The sequence below is a fragment of the Oreochromis niloticus genome, linkage group LG1, assembly GCF_001858045.2.
Source record: "Oreochromis niloticus isolate F11D_XX linkage group LG1, O_niloticus_UMD_NMBU, whole genome shotgun sequence".
Classification (NCBI taxonomy): Eukaryota; Metazoa; Chordata; class Actinopteri; order Cichliformes; family Cichlidae; genus Oreochromis; species Oreochromis niloticus.
In genome coordinates this window covers 5981907-6005286 of record NC_031965.2, presented here as the reverse complement: position 1 = coordinate 6005286, position 23380 = coordinate 5981907, and the positions used below count along the sequence as shown (strand labels likewise).

Genomic DNA, 23380 nt, shown 5'->3' with positions numbered 1-23380 from the left:
ATGGTACTATGCTATATTGATTCCTCCCACCTCCACCCCCCAGTCTTCTATTAGTGTTGGAGAAATCAATACAACAAAGTATCAAGATATTTTGCATGGCAATATTTTATCGATATAGGGATATCAAATGTTGTCATCTTATCAAAACTGCTCATACAAATTGAACTTTTTAGTGCTACAATAATATGTACATAAGCTACAGTTATTATAGAAAGAAGGTGGTACTGTATTGCAGCATCTCTGGCGATTCCCATCTCCTTTCGCCACACATAGTCATAGAGACAAACTGCTTCAATAACAGTGAAATGACAGAAGAAACATTCAATTACTGCATCACATTCTTAATTCAAAATGTACTTTTCTCACTACAATCAACAATTATGAGCAATAAATTTAATAGAGACAAAGTGAGACATTCAAGTTATCAAAAGCATCTGTTCTTACTTCTACAGAACAGATCTGGAGATTTTCTGATGTAGCCAGAAAGTGTTTTGACCACTTTTCCCCAAATTATGAGGAGGAAGTAGCCAGCCAAGAAGCTGAAGGTCCCTGCAGTCTAAAGATAGCTGGACAGGCTGAGGAGGTCTGGCTGTTTCAGGACTGTTGGGGGGGATCCTGTCATTCAAACTAATAGCAACCACAGAGGTTTCTGGGAAGTTTGAGAGAGACTCCCAATAAGAGTGTCTTTTGCTGCTAGAAAGCAAGCAGAGCCACCGTTGTGCTATGTGAGTAATTTGTTTTCCTGAGGGACTCACGCTATCGAGGCTGCTTCCCTGCAGGCTTCTTAGCCAGACAGGGAGCGGCACTGCCCAATGACATGTTTAGTTTTCAAAGGCGGCATCACAGAAATGAGAGCAGCAGCTGACAAACCAAATGTTGATGTCAAAACTATCTTGAGAATATAGGAGCTTTGATGTATGACTTAGTTTTGATGCCTTAATGCTCTGCCTGAAAACCACATCATCCAGGTTGAGCATTATTTTCTGGTAAACCTCAGTCACTGCTGTATGAATGTGCAGTCCTGCCACTATCAGAAACAACACTTCATGAAGCAACAACACAGTGTTTTACAGTGTGCTGGTTACCAAATGACATGTAAACCAAATCAAAGAGGTCATGATTTGGTAGCATTTGTGTGTGTGTGTGTGTGTGTGTGTGTGTGTGTGTGTGTGTGTGTGTGTGTGTGCGTGTGCGTGCGTGCGTGCGTGCATGTCATCATTCTGTCTGTAAACATAATAGCCCGAAATGTTTTGAATTAAATCTGATGAAACTTTGTAGGGGTGCAGAGTGGGGTCATGTTAACAATCCATTAAAATTTGTCTTACGTCCACAAAGGTCTTCAAGGTCAACTTAATGATTTATTGGTCAAAAATGGACGAAAAAGCTTTAGAACTTTGTGAATATGATTATTACAAGTGTGCGTTTTGTTTAAAAAAAAATATTAAATATTTAAAATACCAAGTCACATTTGACCTCTAACCTTCAGATGAATCTACTGACCTTAAATGAGAAGCCAAAGTGATAATAATCACTTTTAACACTTTTTGGCTCTTTTTAAATGTACTTTAAGATATTTAAGTACTTAGTCTTTAGTTTTTTTATTTTCCCTGTTGGCAGATGTGAAATGGAAAGTGAGTAACATGTAGTGTGATATTTAGAATCCCCCCCCATATCATTCCTGATATGCTTTTATGCTTTCAAGACCTACAATGGCAATAACAAACATAGTTTAAATAGTTTCATACGGCATTATTATCATTTTGACCTATAGCTTAATCTGCTGACCTTAAAGGAGAGGTCAGAGGTCAAATGTGACATTAAATTTTAAGTCATTAAGTATCTTTCTACATGTTGACAAAACACAACCACACTTATGAGAATCATAGTTTTTAAGTTATAAGGCTTTTTGTCAATTTTCAATAAATAAATCATTAAGTTGACCTTGATACCATGATACCATGACCCCACTACAAAATGTATGAGAAAAACTTTTCAAACTATCATGTTTACAAACTTAATGGCATTCACACACAAACAATACCAAAAACGTAACCTATTTGGTGGAGGTTATGTCAAATGGGTTTCAACAGGGCAAATAACAAAAGCCTCCAGTTCAGTGGCATCAACGTGTATCTTGTAGAGCAGCGGTCCCCAGCCCCTGGGCCATGGGCCGATACCAGTCCGTGAGCCGTTTGGTACCAAGGCATGAGAGTTGAGGTTCGGGTATGAAATTTATGGCTTTCAGGGTTTTTATCGTTATTTTTTTTATCGTTTTTAACGTTAACTCGGTTTCCCTGGGTCTTTTCCCGTGTTTTATGAATAAATCTTCTCTTTTTTGGTACCGGTACTGGTTTTATTTTGTTGTATTTATCCGCGACACCTTAAAGGCTGGTCCGTGAAAATATTGTCAGACATAAACCGGTCCGTTGCGCAAAAAAGGTTGGGGACCGCTGCTGTAGAGAATCACTCATCTTACAATGCTGTCAGGATGAAAGCTTTCAAAGTACGGACAGCTCCTTGTATTTTTGATGGAGCTCTAGAAGAATTTATTCATCATTAAAGCAAAAGTAACTTTTACATAGCTAGCCTAAACAAACTACCCCACGTAAATCTGACATTTTGGTGACTCTGACTTTACAGTTTACAGCCAGAAAAGTTCTGGTAGTATTAATTTTTTACATTAATGTCATGGCATAACAGTAAAGTTGGCCGAGTATTTTTCTGATGTCGGGTAAATCATTCCTACAGTTTAAATGAGTCACTGTGACAGCCTGGATTGCAGTGGAGAAGAATGGATTGGTGGAATTTGAGATGTAAGGCAGTGTTAAGACAGGTATGCTCACATGTTGGTGTCACATTTTACACAAAGGAAAATTCAAAAGAAGGCTGAAGGGCAAAGGACCGCAGTACCTTTTTTGGCCCGCCAGGTAGGCATGTCCCAGTAGCTCTGACGTCACGCGAAAACTATGGATTGAACGTGTACAGAACGCCAAATAACTGCCACTTTGAAAATGTTTGTGACAGGAACTTTGTAGCCCTTCTGATGCACTTTAAGGTGTAAAAATAGTATTTCAGTAGGTTCCAGTACTGTTCACATACTAAGCACACAATTACTTCCACATTTGATATCAAGATGGGTTGAATGCACGTGTAAAATGGAAACAGTAACTGTAGAGCAAACTGTAATTCTGGGTAAGTATCTATTAAGTCCAGACAAAGCCAAAGACAGCATTTGTACTGTATTGCACACCTTTAAAGCAAACCCTGCCAGGGAGTGCACTTTCTAGAATAATCTAGGGAGTTCATTGAGGAAACTGGCATCAGTCGGAGGTGATAGGCCATGGCTCATCCTCAGCGCTGCTCCACTGGGGAGATCAGGAGTTCAGCATCGCAGCCAGCAGGTTACCCTTCTTCAACATTCAAACACAAATCCCATTTGATGGCAAAACAAGCTTTGAAAAATCCTGTGGATCAAACTATAGCACGAAATAAACAGGCAGGAGGTGGAAGCAGGAATTTTCTATGGCAACACTTAGTTTTAAGATCATTTTAGGATCATCTGGCAGGGAAAGATGAAACCAAATTGTCAGTGGCAGTTTTACCAAGTAATTGATTGATCATTTTGTTTTGTCAATATGTCATCAGACCTGCTTTTCAAAGGTATAATTTATAGAGAATCAGATGCTATGAATTAATTTCTTAGGCTAGGAAAATTTATTTTAACACAACATACGAAAATGAAATGAACAACATTAACATTTTTTTTCCCAATAATAGAGACTGAAGTATTTAGAACTGCTAACAAGTCATGAGGTGGATAACAGTCAATGTGGGTATTGGTACAACTGTCTTAAAAAGAAATCTTCCCATTGCCTTGGGGTTTAGGCAGGGTTTTTCTATTCTACACATGACCTGTGCTTTTACTAAGGCATGGGGGACTGAAATGTTCACCTTTACATCTGTGTAAAGGAACTTTGTAAGCAAGAAATTTTAAAATATCCATAAATATGCTGACTTCTGTTAAAACGTTTAACAGAAGTCAGCATCTAAAAATCGCGGAGAGCCAATTTATCGCTCCCGTGTTCAAGTAACTGCTGATATAAATAGAATTCAGCAGTGGGCCAGGTATTTTCTGCAGCTTCCCTGCACTCACCAACATTCACAAACTTTTACCAGGAAGCCTAGCTTAACAAGGCTCTCTTCTTCCCCAGCATGTTTCTTAAAAGAGAAGAACCTGTGAGTGCTTATGAAGTGAGGCGCTGAGGGAGAGGCAGACCTGTAGAGTGACAAAAGGGCAGGCAGATGAACAGAGCAGTTGGAGGAGAATGGCTGAGCATCTTTGAGTGCACAGGTGGGAAGAGCAGTGGAGAGACCAGGCTTTGAGTTACTTCATCACAGAGCTATTGCCACTTGCTGACAATAAGAGCGTTACTGGTACCCAGAAAACTGCTGTCTAGGCAGAAATGGGATTCTTTTGTTCTATTCAGTCTAGTGGAGCAGCAATAAACCTTCTTCCCTATTCCCCAGTGCTGGGTGCAAGAAAAAAAAACAACTTTTTCTGCTTTAGCACAGGCCACCGAGAAATGCTTGCATTCAGAAGACGTTTTCACTTTGAGGATGAGGACAGCGGAGGAGGAGAGGAGGGGCGAGAGAAAGGATATTATCATATCGGGAAAGCAGAGTTAGCAGAGTCGGTGGGAGGGAGGAAAGACAGGACCGTTTGATTGTGCAGGGAGAAAGATGAAGACGGAAAGGAGAGACAGAGAGAGAGAGAGAAGGAATGTCTGATTGGATTTGTCCAAGCCATAGAGCTACAGTGGCTGTCTGTTAGGTGGCTGAATGGGAGACTTGTGTTATAATGGGAAAGAATGGGCATTGGCGGAGGGCTAATAGGGCCTTCAGAGAGGATTCAGAGGTTCAGAACAAATCCTCAGTCACAATGGAGCACAGGTCTGCACCAAGCCAGTCAAGGCTGCGCCCATCTCACCAAATTTAATTACGCTCACAGTGTGGCGGTCTCTCTCAGAAAACAACTCGTCTCAAAATAACTTCATCCTGCTGTGGCTTAGCTGGGCTAGATTTGCATCCGAATCTCTCTCTTGCAATACCTCACAATGCACAATATATGAAGAAAAATGACTGAAAGTCAGTTAAATGGTTTGGTGGTGGTGGTGAAGAAATATTTATAAATATATTATGTCTGAATGTTACATAATGAGTTTCATCCAAAATTACAGGAATGAAAGTCTTGCTATGCTAATAATGTTAGCTGTATGGTAATACTATCTAACTACATAGGCATGCTTTAAAGGCATAAAGACCTGGATGGCCTCAAATTTTCTTCTTTTAAATTTGGACAAAACTGGAGTTATTGTACTTTAAGTCCCTAAAAACCTCAGAAACATGGTGTTTAACCAGACACTTTCTCTGAATGGCATTACCTCGTCTTCCTTGGAGTCATTTTTGACCAGGATATGCCCTTCAACATGCAAATAAAACAAATATGTAGGACTGCTTTCTTTCATCTGTGCAAAACTGCCAAAATTACAAAATCCTCTCTAGCATGCTGAAAAGTCACTCCATATTATTTTATCCTCATTGTGTCACTGTGTATAGTCAGATTGCAAAAATGGCTGTTGATAACCACCAAACAAATTAATAATTTTTTTTTTTTTTAAGTAATGTAATGTAGGCACTATTCGCATCACTGTTTGATGAACACCGAACACATTCCAGTGACCCCAAAGACTTTGATAATCCTGGTACCAGGGCAGTTATACACTAAGCCTCATCCAAAATGATTAAGGAGGAGTTAGGGAGCAGACATATGCTACAATCACAGTAAGGTATTCTGAAAAGCCTTCAGTTGACCTAATGTGCTGCATTCAGAGTGCTGACAGGGACTAGAAACAGAGCTTAACTCTCCCATATTGGCCTCTCTCTTCATTGGTTTCCATATTACATCCAGAATCAAATGTAAAATCCTTTTCCTAACATACAAGGTCTTAAATAATCAGGACCCATCTTATTTTACAGACATGATAGTATCATATCATCCTAGTAGAGCACTGTTCTCAGACTGCAGGCTTACTTGTGGTTCATAGGGTATTTAAAAGTAGAATGGGAGGCCCCTCTTCTGTGGAACCAGCTCCCAGTTTGGATTCAGGAAAAATTCACCCCCTCTACTTTTAATATTAGGCTCAAAATCTTTTTTTTGATAAAGCTTATAGCTAGGGCTGGATCAAGGGACCCCTAAGCATCCCTTAGTTATACTGTTACATGCTTAGGCTGCTGGGGGCCTTCCCATGATGCATTGAGCACTTCCGTTCCGCTCCCATCCTTTCACTCCCCGTATGTTTATACACTTTTACTGCATGGCAATAAATTTCTCCCATAGTTCATGTTTTGTCCTGTCTCCCTATGGTCTCTTTTCTCATCTCTTTTCCCCTTAGCCCCCAACCGGCAGATAGCTGCCCCCTTCCTGGTTCTGCCGGAGCCCCCCCCCCCCGGTCACCAGGTGCTTGCTGACAGGAAATCGTCTCATGGTTGGAGCTCTCTCTTTCGGGTACTGTACCTAAGGTGCTTTTCAATATAACACACTTTAAGCAACTGCTGTTATGACTTGGCACTAAATAAAACTGAATTGAACTGACCTGAAATTTCAAGAAATCTGTATAAAGCCTGGCTGATCTGTTTCTGTCCAGAAGCAGTATCTTCGTTACTCCGTAATAATGTGTGTTCATGGATCTCACTGTGAACAGACAATTCAAAACCCGACAAAGACATAGAGGTGATGCATAATGAAACACATCTGACTTAAAGTAGGTTTTGACTAAATCCAAACACACATCCTTAAACACAGCACTAGAAGACATGGAATAGTAAAAAAGTCATGAATAAGTTGAAATGGATGGGGAAGGAACAGAGAAAGCTAGTATAGAGATAGAGGTTTGGGATCAAAATACAGACCAACTGGGAACTTTTGATGCCGATAATAAATTATGTACTTTAGTGTTTGTGTTGGAAGACTAAATCTGGTAAAACAACACATATGTGTAAATGCAGTTACAACATTATTATTATATAATTTGGTGGGACAGCCCTATCCTGAACATTTCAGAGCAATATACACTATAAGTGGCTTAGCAATTAGTATATCTAACTGGGTGTGTTTGAGTGTGGCTGAGGGCCTTTAATGCAACATTTGCTTTGTCCCAGCACTCCTCAGGGCTACATATGTTGCATAGAGCATGTCATTGTGCCTGAAGGAGGAGGGCAGTACAGTCATCTGGCCCCATTTAGCTTTGCTTGCTGTTGTTCGGCCAACCCACTGTGCAGCAATTATGCCTGAAGGTAATGTGAGAAAGAGAGACAGAAGAAGAGGGACTAAAAAGGAACTCTAAGGGTCACCTTTAAAGCACAGTAGGGGGCAGCGCATTTCTCTTCAAGTGTGGATCATATACAGTACTACGTGATGGAAGAAATAAGTACACGGGCACTGACATACACTGCAATATACTTAGGCTGAGTACTCAAAAAAGATGTCCTGAAGAACTCACTCTTTACTTCCATGCATTAAAACTTTAAACCAAAGCTTATATCATCAGCCAATTTAAGATCATGTTGCCTATATGGAAAGGAATGCACTGAATGGATGCAATGTCTTGGGTTAACATGAATGCAACATTTAATGTTGTAATCATTAAGGACAGAACTTAAATGCCTGGACCTCACAGTTATTGAAGCAGTGTGGGATAATCTTAAGACAGAACAGAACAAAAGGCAGACAACATCCAAAGAAGAACTTTAAATATCCTTCAAGAAGCCTGGAGAACTATTCCAGACAATTCCTATTTAAGGAAATTAAAGTAAAGCTCACCAAAGAGAGTTCAGGCAGTGTGAAAGAATAAAGGTGTAAGGACTGTACAACTTCAGTTTTCCCTTGTATACTGTATTTTCATGTATGTTTACTCATATTTTTTTTTTTTTAAATCACTACATCAATGTGGGACGACTGTGGATCCTCTGGAAGAGTGGGTTGTCTACCAGTTGCAGGATGTATCCCCAGCTCAAGTCATAATTTCCCTAGGCAAGATACTGATTAGGGCTGCCACAAACGATTATTTTGTTAGTCGACTAGTCACCGATTATTTTTGTGATTATTCGACTAATCAGATCATGCATCCATTGGACGTAAAACGTACAGCTTATTTCACCAGCATGCATCTGCTCTTATATAACTATCATTAGCTTACAGCTTGAAGTGTTTAAGGTATGTGCTAACCAAAAATAAAGACGACAGTTTATTAAATTTTTATGACATTTGCAGATTGTCTCGGTGGAGTTTAATAAACTCAGCCGTCTGCTCCTTGCTATCTAAAATATAACAGGACACCGGAGTATATTCTCGAGCATCTCACACTTCTGATAATCAGTTGTCTGCTTGACCTTTATTCAGCTGTGTAAAAACTAAAACTTTAATCTCAGCCAAACCGATTTACTCAGGAACAAATAAAATACTAAAAAAAGCCAAACAATATCATTTTTAAGTTATCTAAGTGACTTATATATCATGTTTAACCTGAGTAGTGAAAGACGGCAGTGGGTTTGAAAACGATTTGCCGGGAGTCCGGTGTTCTTAACGGCTCTAGTGAGCCTTCAACCCATTGACTGTAGAAAACATGGACGACGCGACAGCTCCCCAAAAATGAAGCCAAAACGTCTCTATCGCCCCCTGGTGTCTGGCTGCAGTATAGGTCATAAACCCCGCCTCCTCCATGTTAGCGGATGGGACTGGGGTCAGACTAAAATAAATTTATTCTCCTTAGATAATTTTTTTCAAAAGATTCTTTCTTTTGTTATCAATAGTTCTCATCATGCTGATTGATGTCCAAGGGGTCTCCTTTCCCATAAGTTTGATTCTAATTCCTACCGCGGTGATGTTAAATTGGGGTGAAACGTCATCATAGCAGCTTTGACTGACAGCTGCAGTCACGGAGAAACTTGCGTATGTCTGTTCGGGAATAGCAGATAGAGCGTAGGCTCGGAGAGGAGGGCCAGCGTTTACGTTATGAAAACACGACCGTTTTAACCTGACAGCCTGAGGTGCTCTTCAGTAAACTGGACTACCCGACTGAAGGACCCGAGGCCCCGCTGCACTTTTTAGGTAAGTTAAACGTGTTTGTAAGCTAATCCGTAACTACCGTCCTTAGCTAGGTCCTGAGACCTAGCTAGCTAAAATGAGCACTCGGCTGTCAGGGTTCGTTTAGCTAATCTGTGCAGGTGAATCGCCACAGCATCACCTAATAGACCTACACCTTAGTTCACAGATTCACTTTGTCTAGGGTTTATTTCTGCAATTTAACACAACCCAGGATTCAAGTCATGAATACATAATGGGCTTGGATTGATAACATTATAAATGACATGTGCTCTGTTTGGAAGCAGCCGACTCTCCTCCCCTTTCGACGCGTTGTGTGAGACTTTAAATCATCAAACTGTAAATTATAAATTTTAAATTGTTATTGATCCCTGTACCCCGAGTCCTAAAGTGTATATTTATTTTCTTACTCTTCTTATATTTATTGTTTGTTTACTTGCACTGCTGTAACTGGAGCCTCGTTGTCTCGTCTCTCTATATACTGTACTGTATATAACGGAGATGACAAAGTTTATTTACTTTGACTTCAGCACAGCAGCAAGCAGGCACACCAAGGGCTCTCGCGCTCACTTTTTTGCGTAGAATTTCGAAAAAACATCAGTACAAATATTAAGTCTGTACCATAATGTCTGGTGTTCTCGTGTTTGTTGTTAGATGCTGCTCCAGCCACCCAGAGAATCCCCCGCCGGCCCGCCCTCTCCTCCCTGTGCCGCAAGCAGCAGGCGCACCTCGCAAATGGAGGGCGCCCTTACTCCTAGCAAATGGCCATGCGAACACCAATCGATGCCTATGCAATCCCCAAAATGCGCTGGCATGATGTCGGGGCAGCATGGGTATGAGCAACTTTTTTTGGAGATGCCCGTGATGCTGCCCCCACCACGATGCTGCCCTGGGCAACTGCCCATATCAAAAACCGCTACTGGTCTTAGTTATTGTTTTAATTCTTTTATTGTCCTATCATTGTTTTATATTGTTATTATTGTTTTACATTGTTTCTTTTTAATGACATTTTTATATTGTTAAGCACTTTGTGCAGCATCGTCTGTCTGGAAATGTGCTATATGAATAAATTTGACCTTGACCTTTGTATTACATTTTTAAAATTACAATACAAATTTAATGCCACAAACCTGAGTTGTCATATACATCTGTGAGCAAAATCCCCAACTGTTAAGATCTCATTGATATTTGTTAATGCTGTGATTAAATATTTTGACTAGAAACAAGACAAATATACTTGGTAAGATTTTGAGTTTTTCCAGTGTACCACCCTGACTGAGATCCTGTACTGCAAAAACAGTTATACTTGAAACAAGCCAAATATTCTTAAATCTGACGATAGTTTCTTGTTTTGAGAAAAAAATCTGCCAATGGGGTGAGCAAAAGTTGCTTGAATAGAATTGTTAAAACTAGCAAATGAATCAGTGCCTTTTAACTAGACAAAACTGTCTAAAATGTATGCTTAATTGAAGAAAATCTGACTTATTACAAGGAAAGAGTCTGATTTGTTTCTTTCTTGATTGAGCTAAATATAAGAATTAAATCTCAACTCTGAGATCAATAATTAGAAAAAATTGCTGAGAATAAGACGCCATCTGTTCAAAAAGCTACAAAAAATATGGGACTTTATCTTAAAGCAAGACACCAGAAGCACTCTTAGTTTTTGCACTTTTATTGGCACAGCAATGGGTCATAAGTCAACTTTAACAGTACTGAGGTCTAATTCCAGGAGAATCATGTCTAACATTACCTACATTTGAGCAGGGTACTGTGTAACATGGCAACTGTAAGAAGTGCATATTCCAGATACTCTTAACAGGAATAATAACAGTATAAAATACGCACGGCTGAATGTATCAAAAATACATCTTGCTGCAGCTTGAAGCAATCAGCATTCCAAATCCTAGATTGCATAACTTTTTAGAAGAAGATCACATAAATAAACGTGTCTTACATCAAGATGCAGCGATTGAGCTGTAGCTCAGGTGGCAGAGCAGGTCAGCCACTAATCAGAAGGTCGGTGGTTCGATCCCAGGCTGCCTCCTGGCTGCATGCCAAATATCCTTGGGCAAGATACTAACCCCATGTTTGCCTTCTGGTGGTGGTCAGAGGGCCCGGTGGCGCCAGTATCCGGCAGCCTCGCCTCCGTCAGTGCGCCCCAGGGCAGCTGTGGCTACAGTGTAGCTTGCCAATGGGTGAATGACTGAATGTAGTGTAAAGCGCTTTGGGGTCCTTAGGGACTGAGTAAAGCGCTATACAAATGCAGGCCATTTACCTTTTTTTTTTCTTTTTTTTTTAACCATAACAGAGTGGAAAAGATTACAGCACCTGGTACTGCATAAACAGATTATTTTGATTTTGTGTAAAAATGATGATTACTTCACATTTTAATATTTTTAATGATAACATTATTAGGTTTTTAATGTCCGTTATTGCAGAATAAAGATTTCTTATGAAAGTTTGGTTTTGTTTTGGTTTTATCTTTAGCGCCATTCTAAGAAAATGACCAGCTTTTCTTAGAATGTCCTCAATGTTGGACACATACAGGATGTCATGCTGAAATGTAAAGCACTTACAATACAACCCACTACAAGCAAATTATTCCAGCCTAATTGATGACATTTATGGCATTTGTTTTCTATGCTGACTGATATGCTGCTAAGTGCTTTGCTCCCTGCTTTTAAATCAGATGTCACTCTGAACATAAACACAAGCTACATGTGATGTCTCTGATGTGTCTGTTTCTACCTGTGCTGATGCTAGCATGATTAAAGCTAGCCAAGCAGCAGTAAATATGTGAAGCAAGGCAGAAGGATATACTCATCAAATGAACAGGATCATAAGAATATAAGACCACAAGCACTGCATGTGTAACAAAAGTATGTTGACATCAAATGGTATGTTATTTGAAATCTATATGAAACAATGACACAACTATTTTTTTTTTTCAATTTTTCCAATTTATTTTTTTCACAATTGTCCAAATTAGTCTGTGATTGGCCTTAGTACCGCTGAAATCATATTTATATACAACTAAATATGACTCAGCAAATATGTTTTAAATGGATGATTCCTCACTTGATGACGAATCATCCATTTCCATATTTGCTGAGTCCTAAATTTGATGTCAGTGAGCTTATCAGTGGTTGGTGTTAAAAAAAAAGCCCCCAAATCCCCTATGAGCAAGCACTTGGCGACAGTGGAGAGGAAAAACTCCCTCTTAATAGGGAGAAACCTCTGACAGAACCGGGCTCAGGAAGGGGTGGCCTTCTGTCTCGACCGAGTGGGGTTCAAATGTTCACTGACAATTTAGTTGTATATAAATATGATTTTTAGGACGTGATGTTGAGACCAATTAGGTGAAATTGGAGACGCAGGCTGTCCTGCTTCTTCTTCTTCTTCTTCTTCTTCTTCTCAATTGGCAGTATCTCCGGCAGGCGCTTAACTTCAGTCTCAAGTTCAGGCACCTTGGCAGTGAGCATTTTCTGTTGGTCTCGTAGTCTTTGCGAAGATTCCTGTACAGAGAATGCAGCTGACTCTTCTTTTTCTATCTTCTGTTGTTCTGTGGTGCCTTTTTCTTCCAGAGGCTCCTGCAGAGACATTGCAGTGGATGGCAGTGAGTCCTCTTTTTCCATCTTCTCCTGTTCTCCAGTGTCTTTTTCTTTCAGAGGCTCACATTTACGCATTTCATTTGCAGCGGTGGAATTTTGTTCTTTTTGCTGCTGTGGGATTTTAAATGAGGAAGCTTTGGCTTCTTCCAGCTCTCGCTCAAGAGTCTCAACCTTCAAATCATGAAGGGATTTGTTGGAGCAGAGCTGGGATTTGAGGTCACTAATTTCTGTGTTGAGTGTCTCCTGCTCCTGCCTATGTTTAATGGCCTGTTCTTTGAGCTGATTTTGAGCTGCTAGGAGCTGTTTCTGGAGCATCTCAATCTGCTCTTGCTGAATTCTACATTGGACCTCAAAGTCAGCCTCCTTAGAGGACATCAGTCCTACAGAGTCAGTGTGTGAAGCCTCTGTGGTTGGAGTGGCAGACTCCACACACTGCTCTGTGGTATGGTAGCTGATTTGTTCCTGCAGGGTAACCATCATCTCATCCAGTTTGACAATTGCTTCACTGTCATTTGTGAGAGCCTCTGTCTCACTGATGTCATTGGGCTTATTACTAGAAGCCTCCTCCAGCTGCTCTATGAGGTCTTTAATTGTTTCCTCATGACTTCTCTTGTTCTCGTGCATTTGTGCATGAAGTTTGTTCACCAGAAACTGGTGATAAGAGGCCCTCTTGTTTGCAGCTACCATTTTCCAGTAAAGGTCATTCTGATGGTATTGGGAGGCTACCAGTTGCTGTCTGAGAGCAGCAATCTCGTACCAGGGATTAAACTGGACACTGCCCTGATGGGGTCTAAATGTGGGACTGGGCTGATATTGCCAAGTCCCTCCATTAGGCCCAGGGTTTGGTCTGCTGGGGTTCTTCACATTTCCCTTTCTCTCCATATTCATGTCCTCCTTTACATTTGAAATGGTGAGGGATTCAGCTTTTTCCCTTTCAGAAGTGGCTTCAGTGCTTTCTTGCATTTCTTCATTTTTCGGGTTTGCTCCATCACCCATGCTGTTTTGAGCTTCAAGAAGAGCCCGGGCATATGCCCGAGTAATTGGTCTTCTTGGTTCTTCAGCCACTCTTTTCTGTTTTTGCTTTTTTTGTTTCTTTGGTTTCACAACCATTTCCTTTTGTGGTTGTGCCACAGGAGACTTTTCAGGATTTGGTCTTTCGGATTTTTCAAGCTCAGGTTTTGGCCTTTGCAAGATTGTTATTTTTGGTGTGATGACCATTTCCGTTTGTGCTTCTGCCATTGTAGATGCGTCAGCGTTTCTCTGCGTCTGCCTTGTCTTTGTTTTAACAACCAGGTTGTTTTGTGTTTCTGCCATCCGAGATCCACTAAAGTTGGTTGAATGTCTCCCCTATTTAAGGGATTTGCCAGTAGAATGTGCACTGTGACATCACGGGCTGTTCCTTTGAAGTGCTGTTCCTTTGAAGTGCCATGATTGGAACAATTCAAAATAAAATGCCTACAAACCTACTGTAAAGGAAAGGCTTTTATTTTGTAGCAGCAGCGGATGGGACTGGGGTCAGACTAAAATAAATTTATTCTCCTTAGATAATTTTTTTCAAAAGATTCTTTCTTTTGTTATCAATAGTTCTCATCATGCTGATTGATGTCCAAGGGGTCTCCTTTCCCATAAGTTTGATTCTAATTCCTACCGCGGTGATGTTAAATTGGGGTGAAACGTCATCATAGCAGCTTTGACTGACAGCTGCAGTCACGGAGAAACTTGCGTATCTCTGTTCGGGAATAGCAGATAGAGCGTAGGCTCGGAGAGGAGGGCCAGCGTTTACGCTACGAAAACACGACCGTTTTAACCTGACAGCCTGAGGTGCTCTTCAGTAAACTGGACTACCCGACTGAAGGACCCGAGGCCCCGCTGCACTTTTTAGGTAAGTTAAACGTGTTTGTAAGCTAATCCGTAACTACCGTCCTTAGCTAGGTCCTGAGACCTAGCTAGCTAAAATGAGCACTCGGCTGTCAGGGTTCGTTTAGCTAATCTGTGCAGGTGAATGAATTTACTAAAGAAATCAAGAGAAACGCCCCGGGCTACTCAGTCACTAATTACTGTTACTGCACTTTTATTACAAGTATTATACTTTAAAAACAACAGGCTGCGCCCTGCTGCAGCTCCTGTGCAGAGCAGATTATTAAATATGTGCAAACAACAGCATGTTTTCAGTCTCTTGCCACATCTGTAAAGACAGTAACATCTTTTTTTAAAAGCTTGTACTTCAGTAACTCCTCATTAATCAGGAACTATGGATTAAAGTACTGTAGTGTACTGTAATACTGAAAAAAATGTAAGAGAAGAACTTCAGATCCTGAGTGTGTGAGGACAGAAGAATCAGCTTCATTTCAATTTTGAGGGATAAAATTTATATCTGAGTTTGATGGTTCTGTTCTCTTTGTGAATACAGGAGCTGCCCTCAGATTCAGACCTCAGCACCACCCAGTGACAGCAGACAGATCATCCAACATGTTCATATGTTAACTGCAAAATGAACTGATGAAAACAGTACAAAGGTTAAAGTACCACATGTGCTGTAGTGAAAGCTGCAGCTGTTTTATTGATAAAGTTAAAGACAAAAAAAACAAACTGTTTAATCACTCATGTGTCACTATATATCAGCATTAACAGGACCTCAGTTTGGTGTTTCACAAAGCTGCTGATCTCAGACCTGCACAGCTTCCGTTTTAAACACTTGATGTACTCAGCTGCATGAAGAGCATATGAGATTTTCTCTAACACAATTTAATAAAACATGATGAAGGTCAAAGGTCGTCACTTGTATGTTGAACTACAAACTTGTCATCTGGAGTTCTTTCACAGTTTTTTGCAGATAGTGTGTTATTTACCATAAAGTGATGCAGAGTTATTCATACCAGAGTAACCAGAGAGGATCATATATTTTTAAATATATAACTTTCTACAGGACTGAATATCGTTAGCTTCATAGCATAAGTGCCTAAGTCATTGTCTGGTCAAAGTGACTTAGGCAATTATGCTATGAAGCTAACGATATAATATCTTTATGTAAAAGTCTGGAGCCTCTGGGGAGTATCCGAGTATTTATAACATTACACAAACCAAAGGTCTCCATCACAGTGTTCTTGAAATGCTGGGTTTATCCATCTCCTGGATCGGGCCTATGGAGGAGTGCTGAAGATTTCCCTGTGAGGGAGCTGCTGGTGAAGATCATGAGTCCTGCTTGATCTATGCGATGAGCTTCAGTGTTCAGTTCAGTTTCAGTTTTATTTGTCATATGCAAGTTAGCACAGGGTCAACATTGCAATGAAATGTGTTTGACGAGCAGCAGTCACTCAGCAGCATGGTACAGTAGAAGAAAATAAAATAAAATAAAATAATAAAAAATAAATAGAAAAATAGTAAAGAGCAAAACATTAGAGAGACATGGTCAAAGAGAAAAGATGATTAAATATATATGTATCTATAAATATAAATATGTACACTAGTGATTAAATAAGAAATATTTAAATATAAATATCAATAACAATAAAGTGGAGTGACCAGTGCAGATTAAACAGAGTACTTGTGAAGCTGCGGGGTAGCTTCTGAGTGCGTCCTGTGGACTGTGTTGTGTGTGTTTAAGTGTTGTGGTTGAGGTGTCGTATGGCTTGGTGGTAAAAACTGTTTTTAAGTCTTGTAGTCCGAGCAGACAGACTCCTGTAACGTCTGCCAGATGGTAACAAGGAGAAGAGCTGATGTGCTGGGTGGCTGTGGTCCTTGATGATGCTGTGTGCTTTACGGAGGCATCGCTGGAGATAAATGTCCTGAATGGCAGGAAGCCTCATGCCAGTGATGTGCTCTGCTGCCTTCACCACCCTCTGTAGTGGTTTACGGCTGCTGGCAGAGCAGCTTCCGTACCAAACTGTAATGCAGCTCGTCAGCAAGCTCTCGATTGCACACCTGTAGAAATTTGCGGTGATATTGGCGTTCATGCCAAACTTCCTCAGCCTCCTCAGGAAGTAAAGCCGCTGGCGAGCTTTCCTGATAGCAGTGTCTGTGTGAAGGGTCCAGGAGAAGTCCTCGGTGATGTTGACTCCAAGGAATTTGAAGCTGCTGACCCTTTCGACCTTGACACTGTTGATGTGGATGGGCTGGTGTTCCCCGACTGGTCGTTTCCGGTAGTCCACTATCATTTCTCTGGTTTTGCTGATGTTGAGAGTCAGGTTATTTTCCAGACACCACTCATACAGTGCCATCACCTCCTCTCTATAGGCTGTCTCGTCGTTGTCTGTGATGAGGCCTATGATGGTTGTGTCATCCGCAAACTTGATGATGATGTTGGACTCATGTTTAGCACACAGTCGTGTGTGAACAGGGAATATAGGAGGGGGCTGAGCACACAACCCTGTGGCGTACCTGTGTTTAGGATGAGTGATGAGGAGGTGTGCTTACCAACTCTCACCACCTGGGGCCTGTTTGTGAGGAAGTTTAGAATCCATCTGCAGATTGGTGTTCCCAGCCCAAGGTCGACGAGCTTCGTGGCAAGTTTTGAGGGGATGATGGTGTTAAATGCCGAGCTGTAGTCGATGAAGAGCATCCTTGCATATGTATTCCCTTTTTCCAGGTGAGTGAGGGTGGTGTGCGTTGCCAGGGCAATGGCATCCTCTGTGGCTCTGTTTGTCCGATAGGCGAACTGAAGAGGGTCCAGCGTGTCAGGGAGGGAGGAGCAGATGTGACTTTTGATCAGCCGCTCCAGGCACTTCATGATGACGGATGTCAGTGCAACAGGACGGTAGTCATTCAGACAGGAGACCACTGATTTTTTGGGAACGGGTGTTCCTGGTGTTTCTTAAATGATGCCTCTTTCAGTGGGTCAACAGAACATCTGGCAGAGGACAGCTGTGATGAAAGAAAGGGAAGAAGTTTCTCCAAACCTCTGGACCCAGAAACCCATCTTAGTCCTCATGGTTTCCCTCACTAGTTTCTCTCCAGGGTGAATGTAGCTGTTGATATAATATGGACTCTGTTATTAAATGAAAAGAACAAATTAGACTACATTACTGAAACGTTCTGCTGCCGTTTTTAAAGTCTCCATGTTACCAGGCTGTAGAGGGCTCTGAAGATTTAAACAGTTTTAGACCCATTACACTCACAGTCTTATGTTAAAATATCAAAGGACAGCATTACATTTCTGATATTAACAGTAACTCTGGGCTTCTGTAGAGTGTGCAGATGATCTCATCGCTGTCTAAAAATGGATTAAAAAAACATAAGAAATGCTGAATCCTTCAATAACACAGACTATTAGAGTAGCAGGTGTGTAGCATCGCTAACTAGCTAGCAACAAGCCTCGAACACAGTGCGTATGCTAGCGGCTAATCTAGCAAACGAATTAACAACAGAGTGATTTTAGAACTATAAGATGATAAGCTGTGTGTCTTTTTTTATAACAGTGACATGGTTGTATTTACCTTAATTAAACGAGTCGTCAGTCGCGGTAAACCAGCAAAAGAACTGGAGCAGCCGGGCTACGTAAAAAGTGTAGGGGGGCGTGTTTGCGGTCACGTCCAGCGGGTGTGTGGGCGGGAGCGTTACACAGTCGCTCCACCTCAAGTCACTACTGCGCAGACTCTGGCTCCAAATTTGCAAGATGGCAGCCTCCACAAGCGGGGTATTTTGGCTTCATTTTTGCACAATGGGAGGAGGCGGTGTCGCGTCGTCCATCTTTTTTACAGTCAATGCTTCAACCCCGGCTAGCTATCGAGCTGGTGGGTAACAGACGTCTCCGAAAACGTCGGAGCGCTTTTGAAAATATGTGATGTCTTGATAAACTGAGCAGATATTTGAGGTTTACACAGCTACATTCTCGCCTGAAAATATGTTAAACGTTTATTTTGTGACCCAGAAAGAATAATAAGAGTGATATTAAAACTAACTAGCTGCCGCCATTGTTGAAAACTGAGCAGGGCCGCGCTATGAATTCTGGGACACAGCTTCTTCTTCTTCGGGGTTTAACGGCAGCTGGCATCCTTGTACATGCAGTGCTGCCATCTTCTGTTTCAGTCCGTTATTACACTCTTAAATCCTACTACTTATTCCTGCGTCTTTGGGATCTTACAAAGCTTCAAACGACGCGTCGACTATTAAATTAGTCGTCGACGATTTTAATAGTCGACGTAATCGTGACTAGTCAACTAATCATGGCAGCCCTAATACTGATCCTAAGTTTGTTTTTTTTTACCAAATATCTTGAGGATCACACATACTCTGCTTTTTTGAAAAGATTTGAACTCGGTAAATGAGACTTGCAGCAGTGCTCAAAACTAAAAAGAAAGCCACTATACAAGTACCAGTTAATTTTCCTAGCAAAATATAAGGAAACGGGACACGGCTCAAGACCTTTGCATAGCGCTGTACATCTATTAAAACTTTTCAGCAACTGTATGTCTTGTTTGCCTCGTTTTAGAGGAACAGCTCTCTTCATCAGCAGAGGAGCCCTCTGCTTCACTCTTCCATTGTTTGCAATTTTGCCCTCATATTGATCCTCAGCTAGAAATTATAATCTCTACCTCGCATGCTCACTTGGATGACATGTTTTACAGAACTTTAAGGCTTTTACCTTTAGAGCACAGGAGGAAAATCATTGTCACCTGCCCTTTACAAACAACTCATAGCTTCTCAGGAGGCCACAGGGTGATCTCACTGCTGCCACTCACTGATATCTTACATCACCTTCAGGGACAAACCTTACAATCCACTGCCAGGAATTCATTAACAACTAAGAAGCCATTAGAAATATTTCCACATTTTGTCAGGAAAAACAATCAGCTTTTTCCCATATTGGTAGTTCACAGCAGCTCAATTACAAGGCCATATGTTCCACTTATAGTTTGTATATGGTTGTTTATACAGCATTGTGTGAAAGAAGGTTTTTTTTTGTTTGTTTGTTTTTTGCATTTTTCTATTTCTTTATACCTCACAGTGATCTTATGAACACTGAACACGGAACGTTATCTTTCTGCCCACAGTGTACAGGTTGAAGGGCTCCATTATTCCAGGGACTGGCCTCCCATCATGCTCTGGCTTACAGTGGTAATGCTGTAATAGTACACTGCTCTTTAATTTACTCATCAACAGACTTCTGCAACCAGCTAAGAGTAAGATGATAAATCCAGTCTAGGTTTAATTTAAAACGAGCACGCTCTGTAATCCATGGAAGAAAAGTTATACAGAAAAGCAGCCATGGGCCAAAATGAAGAGGATTACAGCCGGATTACCTGTGTTCTGACTCGTGGATGGAGAATATGACTCCTGACGTGGAGGACTTCTGCTGGATGGAGGCCAAGAAGGTAAACTCACTTTTACTCCTGAACAGCTGTACCACTTTTTCTGTGATGTGTGCCGGGGCGTGAACTGCTCTCCCAACATCTGAAGAAATAAAATGAAATGGAAAGAAATCATGAGCTTGTGTCAACTCTTTTCACAGGCGATGCGCCGTCTGCCTCCTCCGTGCACACTTGGCAAAAGCGCAAGCAACATATTAAGTGAGCTAATCACACATGGCGAAACACAAAGTAACACCTTTACACTTTGAAAATATCTCTGAAACTGCTTTGGCAGTTCTGTCTGGCAGCCTGTGTTTGGCAAAAAAAAAATCTGTTGATGCCAGCAGGCTTCATCCACAGCTTCATACGCATGCTTAGACAGCAAACTTTGCATAGATGTGTGTGTGCGTCTGTCATATAAAAGCGCTTTATGTTCGCTTAAAGACAGAAAGATAAAGGAGAGCCAGCAAATATCAAGATTTTCCCTTGGCATATCCACTTGCATTCGGGTAGCGCTCTTCCCTACAAGTTCATAGTTTGAACAAATATAACTATACTAATTTCTAATAGTAATTGTGATTTAAACTTATTTATGTAAGTTTAAATCATAGTCTCTTTCATCCCTAAATAACGGCTGTACCGAAGGGGAGAAGACCTAAGTGAAAAAACATGACCAGTTACAAAAAAGTCAAGAACCTAGTCAGCACGCCTTAAACTCTTCAATAGACTATTATTGCTATCGTACATCAAGGATTTCCCATGTTAGCGCTGTTAGCGTGGGGATATAGTCACTGACCTACCAACATTTTAAATATAACATTTGCAAAAAGAACTGAACTCTCTGTTTTATCATTAACGCCATGTTGGTAGATTTCAAACACTGAGTTATTTGCAGCTTTATACCGTTTGAAGAAGCAGTATATTTTATTGTATGTAAAATTATTGGAACTCTAAACAACATCGGGTTTAGAGACAATAAGCTAGTACCAGCTACGTATAGCTTATTGTAGAATTAGCAAGTCTGAACCTGTAATCAAAATCAAAAACATCAAAATGGGACACTGACAGGAGCCAAATCATTTTTATTCAGCAGAGTTAGGCACACTGGTCTTCACACTTTAGACACTGTATTCCACCTGGAAAAGCAAACAGTGTCAAATTTTAAGAAAGATGTTGTCTGTTCACGTCTTAGTGTCCAGCATCTGTTTTTGTCCTTGCTTGTAGTTTTTGTATTTGTTGTTTATAGAAATAAACCTAAATGTATACGTCTAATGAGGTTCACTACAGTCAAAAGAAGATTCTTATTCTGTCTGCAGTCATTCACCTTTAGTGGCACGGCTTTGTGCCACCAAAGATAAATGACAGACCCTCTTTCTTTTTAGAACAAAACATGAAGCAGCAGCAACACAGAACAGACAGGGCATCAGTAACAACAGCAAGAAGGGGTGGGTTGCAAAGCAGCTTGTAGAAATACAATATCTGAGGAACACTGAAACAGCTGCAACACCTAGTCTTATTTGCTATCTGGATGTGTAGAAGGGTTGGTGCTGAGAATTTCTTAAATTTCTGGTCTCCCTGAACTAATACTAGGCATATTCTCAATGTGCCTGCTGATGTGTTCACATTTCAGTCACATGCTTTTCATTGTTATCTCCCTTAAAAGTCAGCTTTGAAACTCTCCTAGTGTGGCATTAGGATGCACTTCCTTAAAGTTAATTACTAGCCATGTAAATCTATCTTGGTGGACAAATAGTTAAGCTATGTTGTTTAAAAACGGAGCATTGAAATTGTGAATTAAGTAGCACATATTATATTCCTCTGCTCCAATGTTCCCACGTTCAATATTCTGTTAATAAAAAATGTATCCTTTCATCATTTCCAGGCCAACATTGCAAGTCAAAACAATAGCTAAATCCCTTAGTGGCCAGCGTCACTGACCTCTCAAAAACAAGTCCATATATTACCCACAACTTAAAGGACTTCTTACAGGATTCCCTGACTGGTCTTTGGTGCAGCTTCAGAGCATAGTGGAACGGTGATGTCACGACTCATTGTGAATGGAGGAGCAGCTGAAAGCAGCTTTACTTTACTTTGGCATCAGATATCTGTGTTTTGATGCTTTTTACGGACATCAAACGAAGGATCAACACCACATTAGGCAGGGCTGGCTGTAATATTTTGCTCAGTATATCTGAATACAGGTAAAGAAACCCAAAAAGAAGATAATCACAGTGATAAATCTGAATGAGAGGTTGCCATGGTTCCACATTCCCAGTTGTAGCCAGCTGACAGACAGCCCCGTGGAAAGGAGCCCGTGGTTGTCTCAGCACATGGCTTTTAAACCTCCTCAGGGTGACAGTGGCCTCCCTGACCTCGCACTTAGCCTCCCCACCATCACAGCCCTTTTAATAGAGAGCTACCCGCACCCCTCCGGTTCGATATGCAGGCTCCCTGAACAGATTCAGTCATTAGATCACCACTTCAAATCTACGGAGACACAGCACTCTTTTTTAGATGTGAAGATACCATTAGATTTCATGTTTTTCTTTCCTTCACTTGACAGACAAGTAAAATCCTGACTCATACAGAAAGCAGCTGTAGTAAGTCACGTTCACACTCCTCACAGCTATGATCAATACCAGCAAATTGTCGTAATGAGCGCCACTCAATACAAACAGCAAACAAACCAAAGCAGACACTTTTTCTTGTGCAAATGAGTTTGACTGCAAATGAGAATGAGAGTTAAACAGTAGTTTATCTTCAGTGATGAACACTTTCTCCAAAGCAATGGTAACAGTGGACATGCTTCAGCTTGCATGTTAAGCAGCAGACACAGTTTTAGCTTTAATATATCAGGCATGGAACACATATTCAGTAGCTACAGCTACAATAATCATGAAATGTAAATTGTTTTGACATCTTGCTTCAGCTCTTTGAGTTTGTTCTCTTAATCTCCTGTCTTCATTACTTACTTTCTTCTTACTTTCTTACCCGACAGTCTTTCGACCTGACTTCTGTCAGGTTGGAGGCCCACAAAACTTTGAAACAACTGGTCTCTTTCATCTCTTTAGTTTTTAAGCTGAACTTTTTCCTAAAAGTTAGGACGATATGTAATCAAATATTACTGTATTTTGACATGTCAAGAAAGATCTTCTGGAAGAGGACAGACTTTTTGAACACAGGTTACTTTTCACAAAAACATAAGTTTCTATGCACTATAAAAATATGTTAATAAAATAATTTATGAGACAGTATATTTAGCGTGCTGCTTCCAATGTAGCAGGAAAACTGCTCTGAATATAAACACTATTAATTATTAAGTA

General features: G+C 40.7%; 1 protein-coding gene across 1 annotated transcript in view; it reads right to left on the bottom strand.

The window, feature by feature from the left end:
* LOC100705180 (protein kinase C-binding protein NELL1) overlaps positions 1 to 23380 on the bottom strand; it is a 292322-nt gene that overhangs the window by 231426 nt on the left and 37516 nt on the right. The window contains exon 3 of the mRNA XM_005458917.4: positions 20010 to 20160. Coding sequence (XP_005458974.1) covers positions 20010 to 20160 — 151 coding nt within the window. The remainder of the gene's footprint in view (positions 1 to 20009; positions 20161 to 23380) is intronic.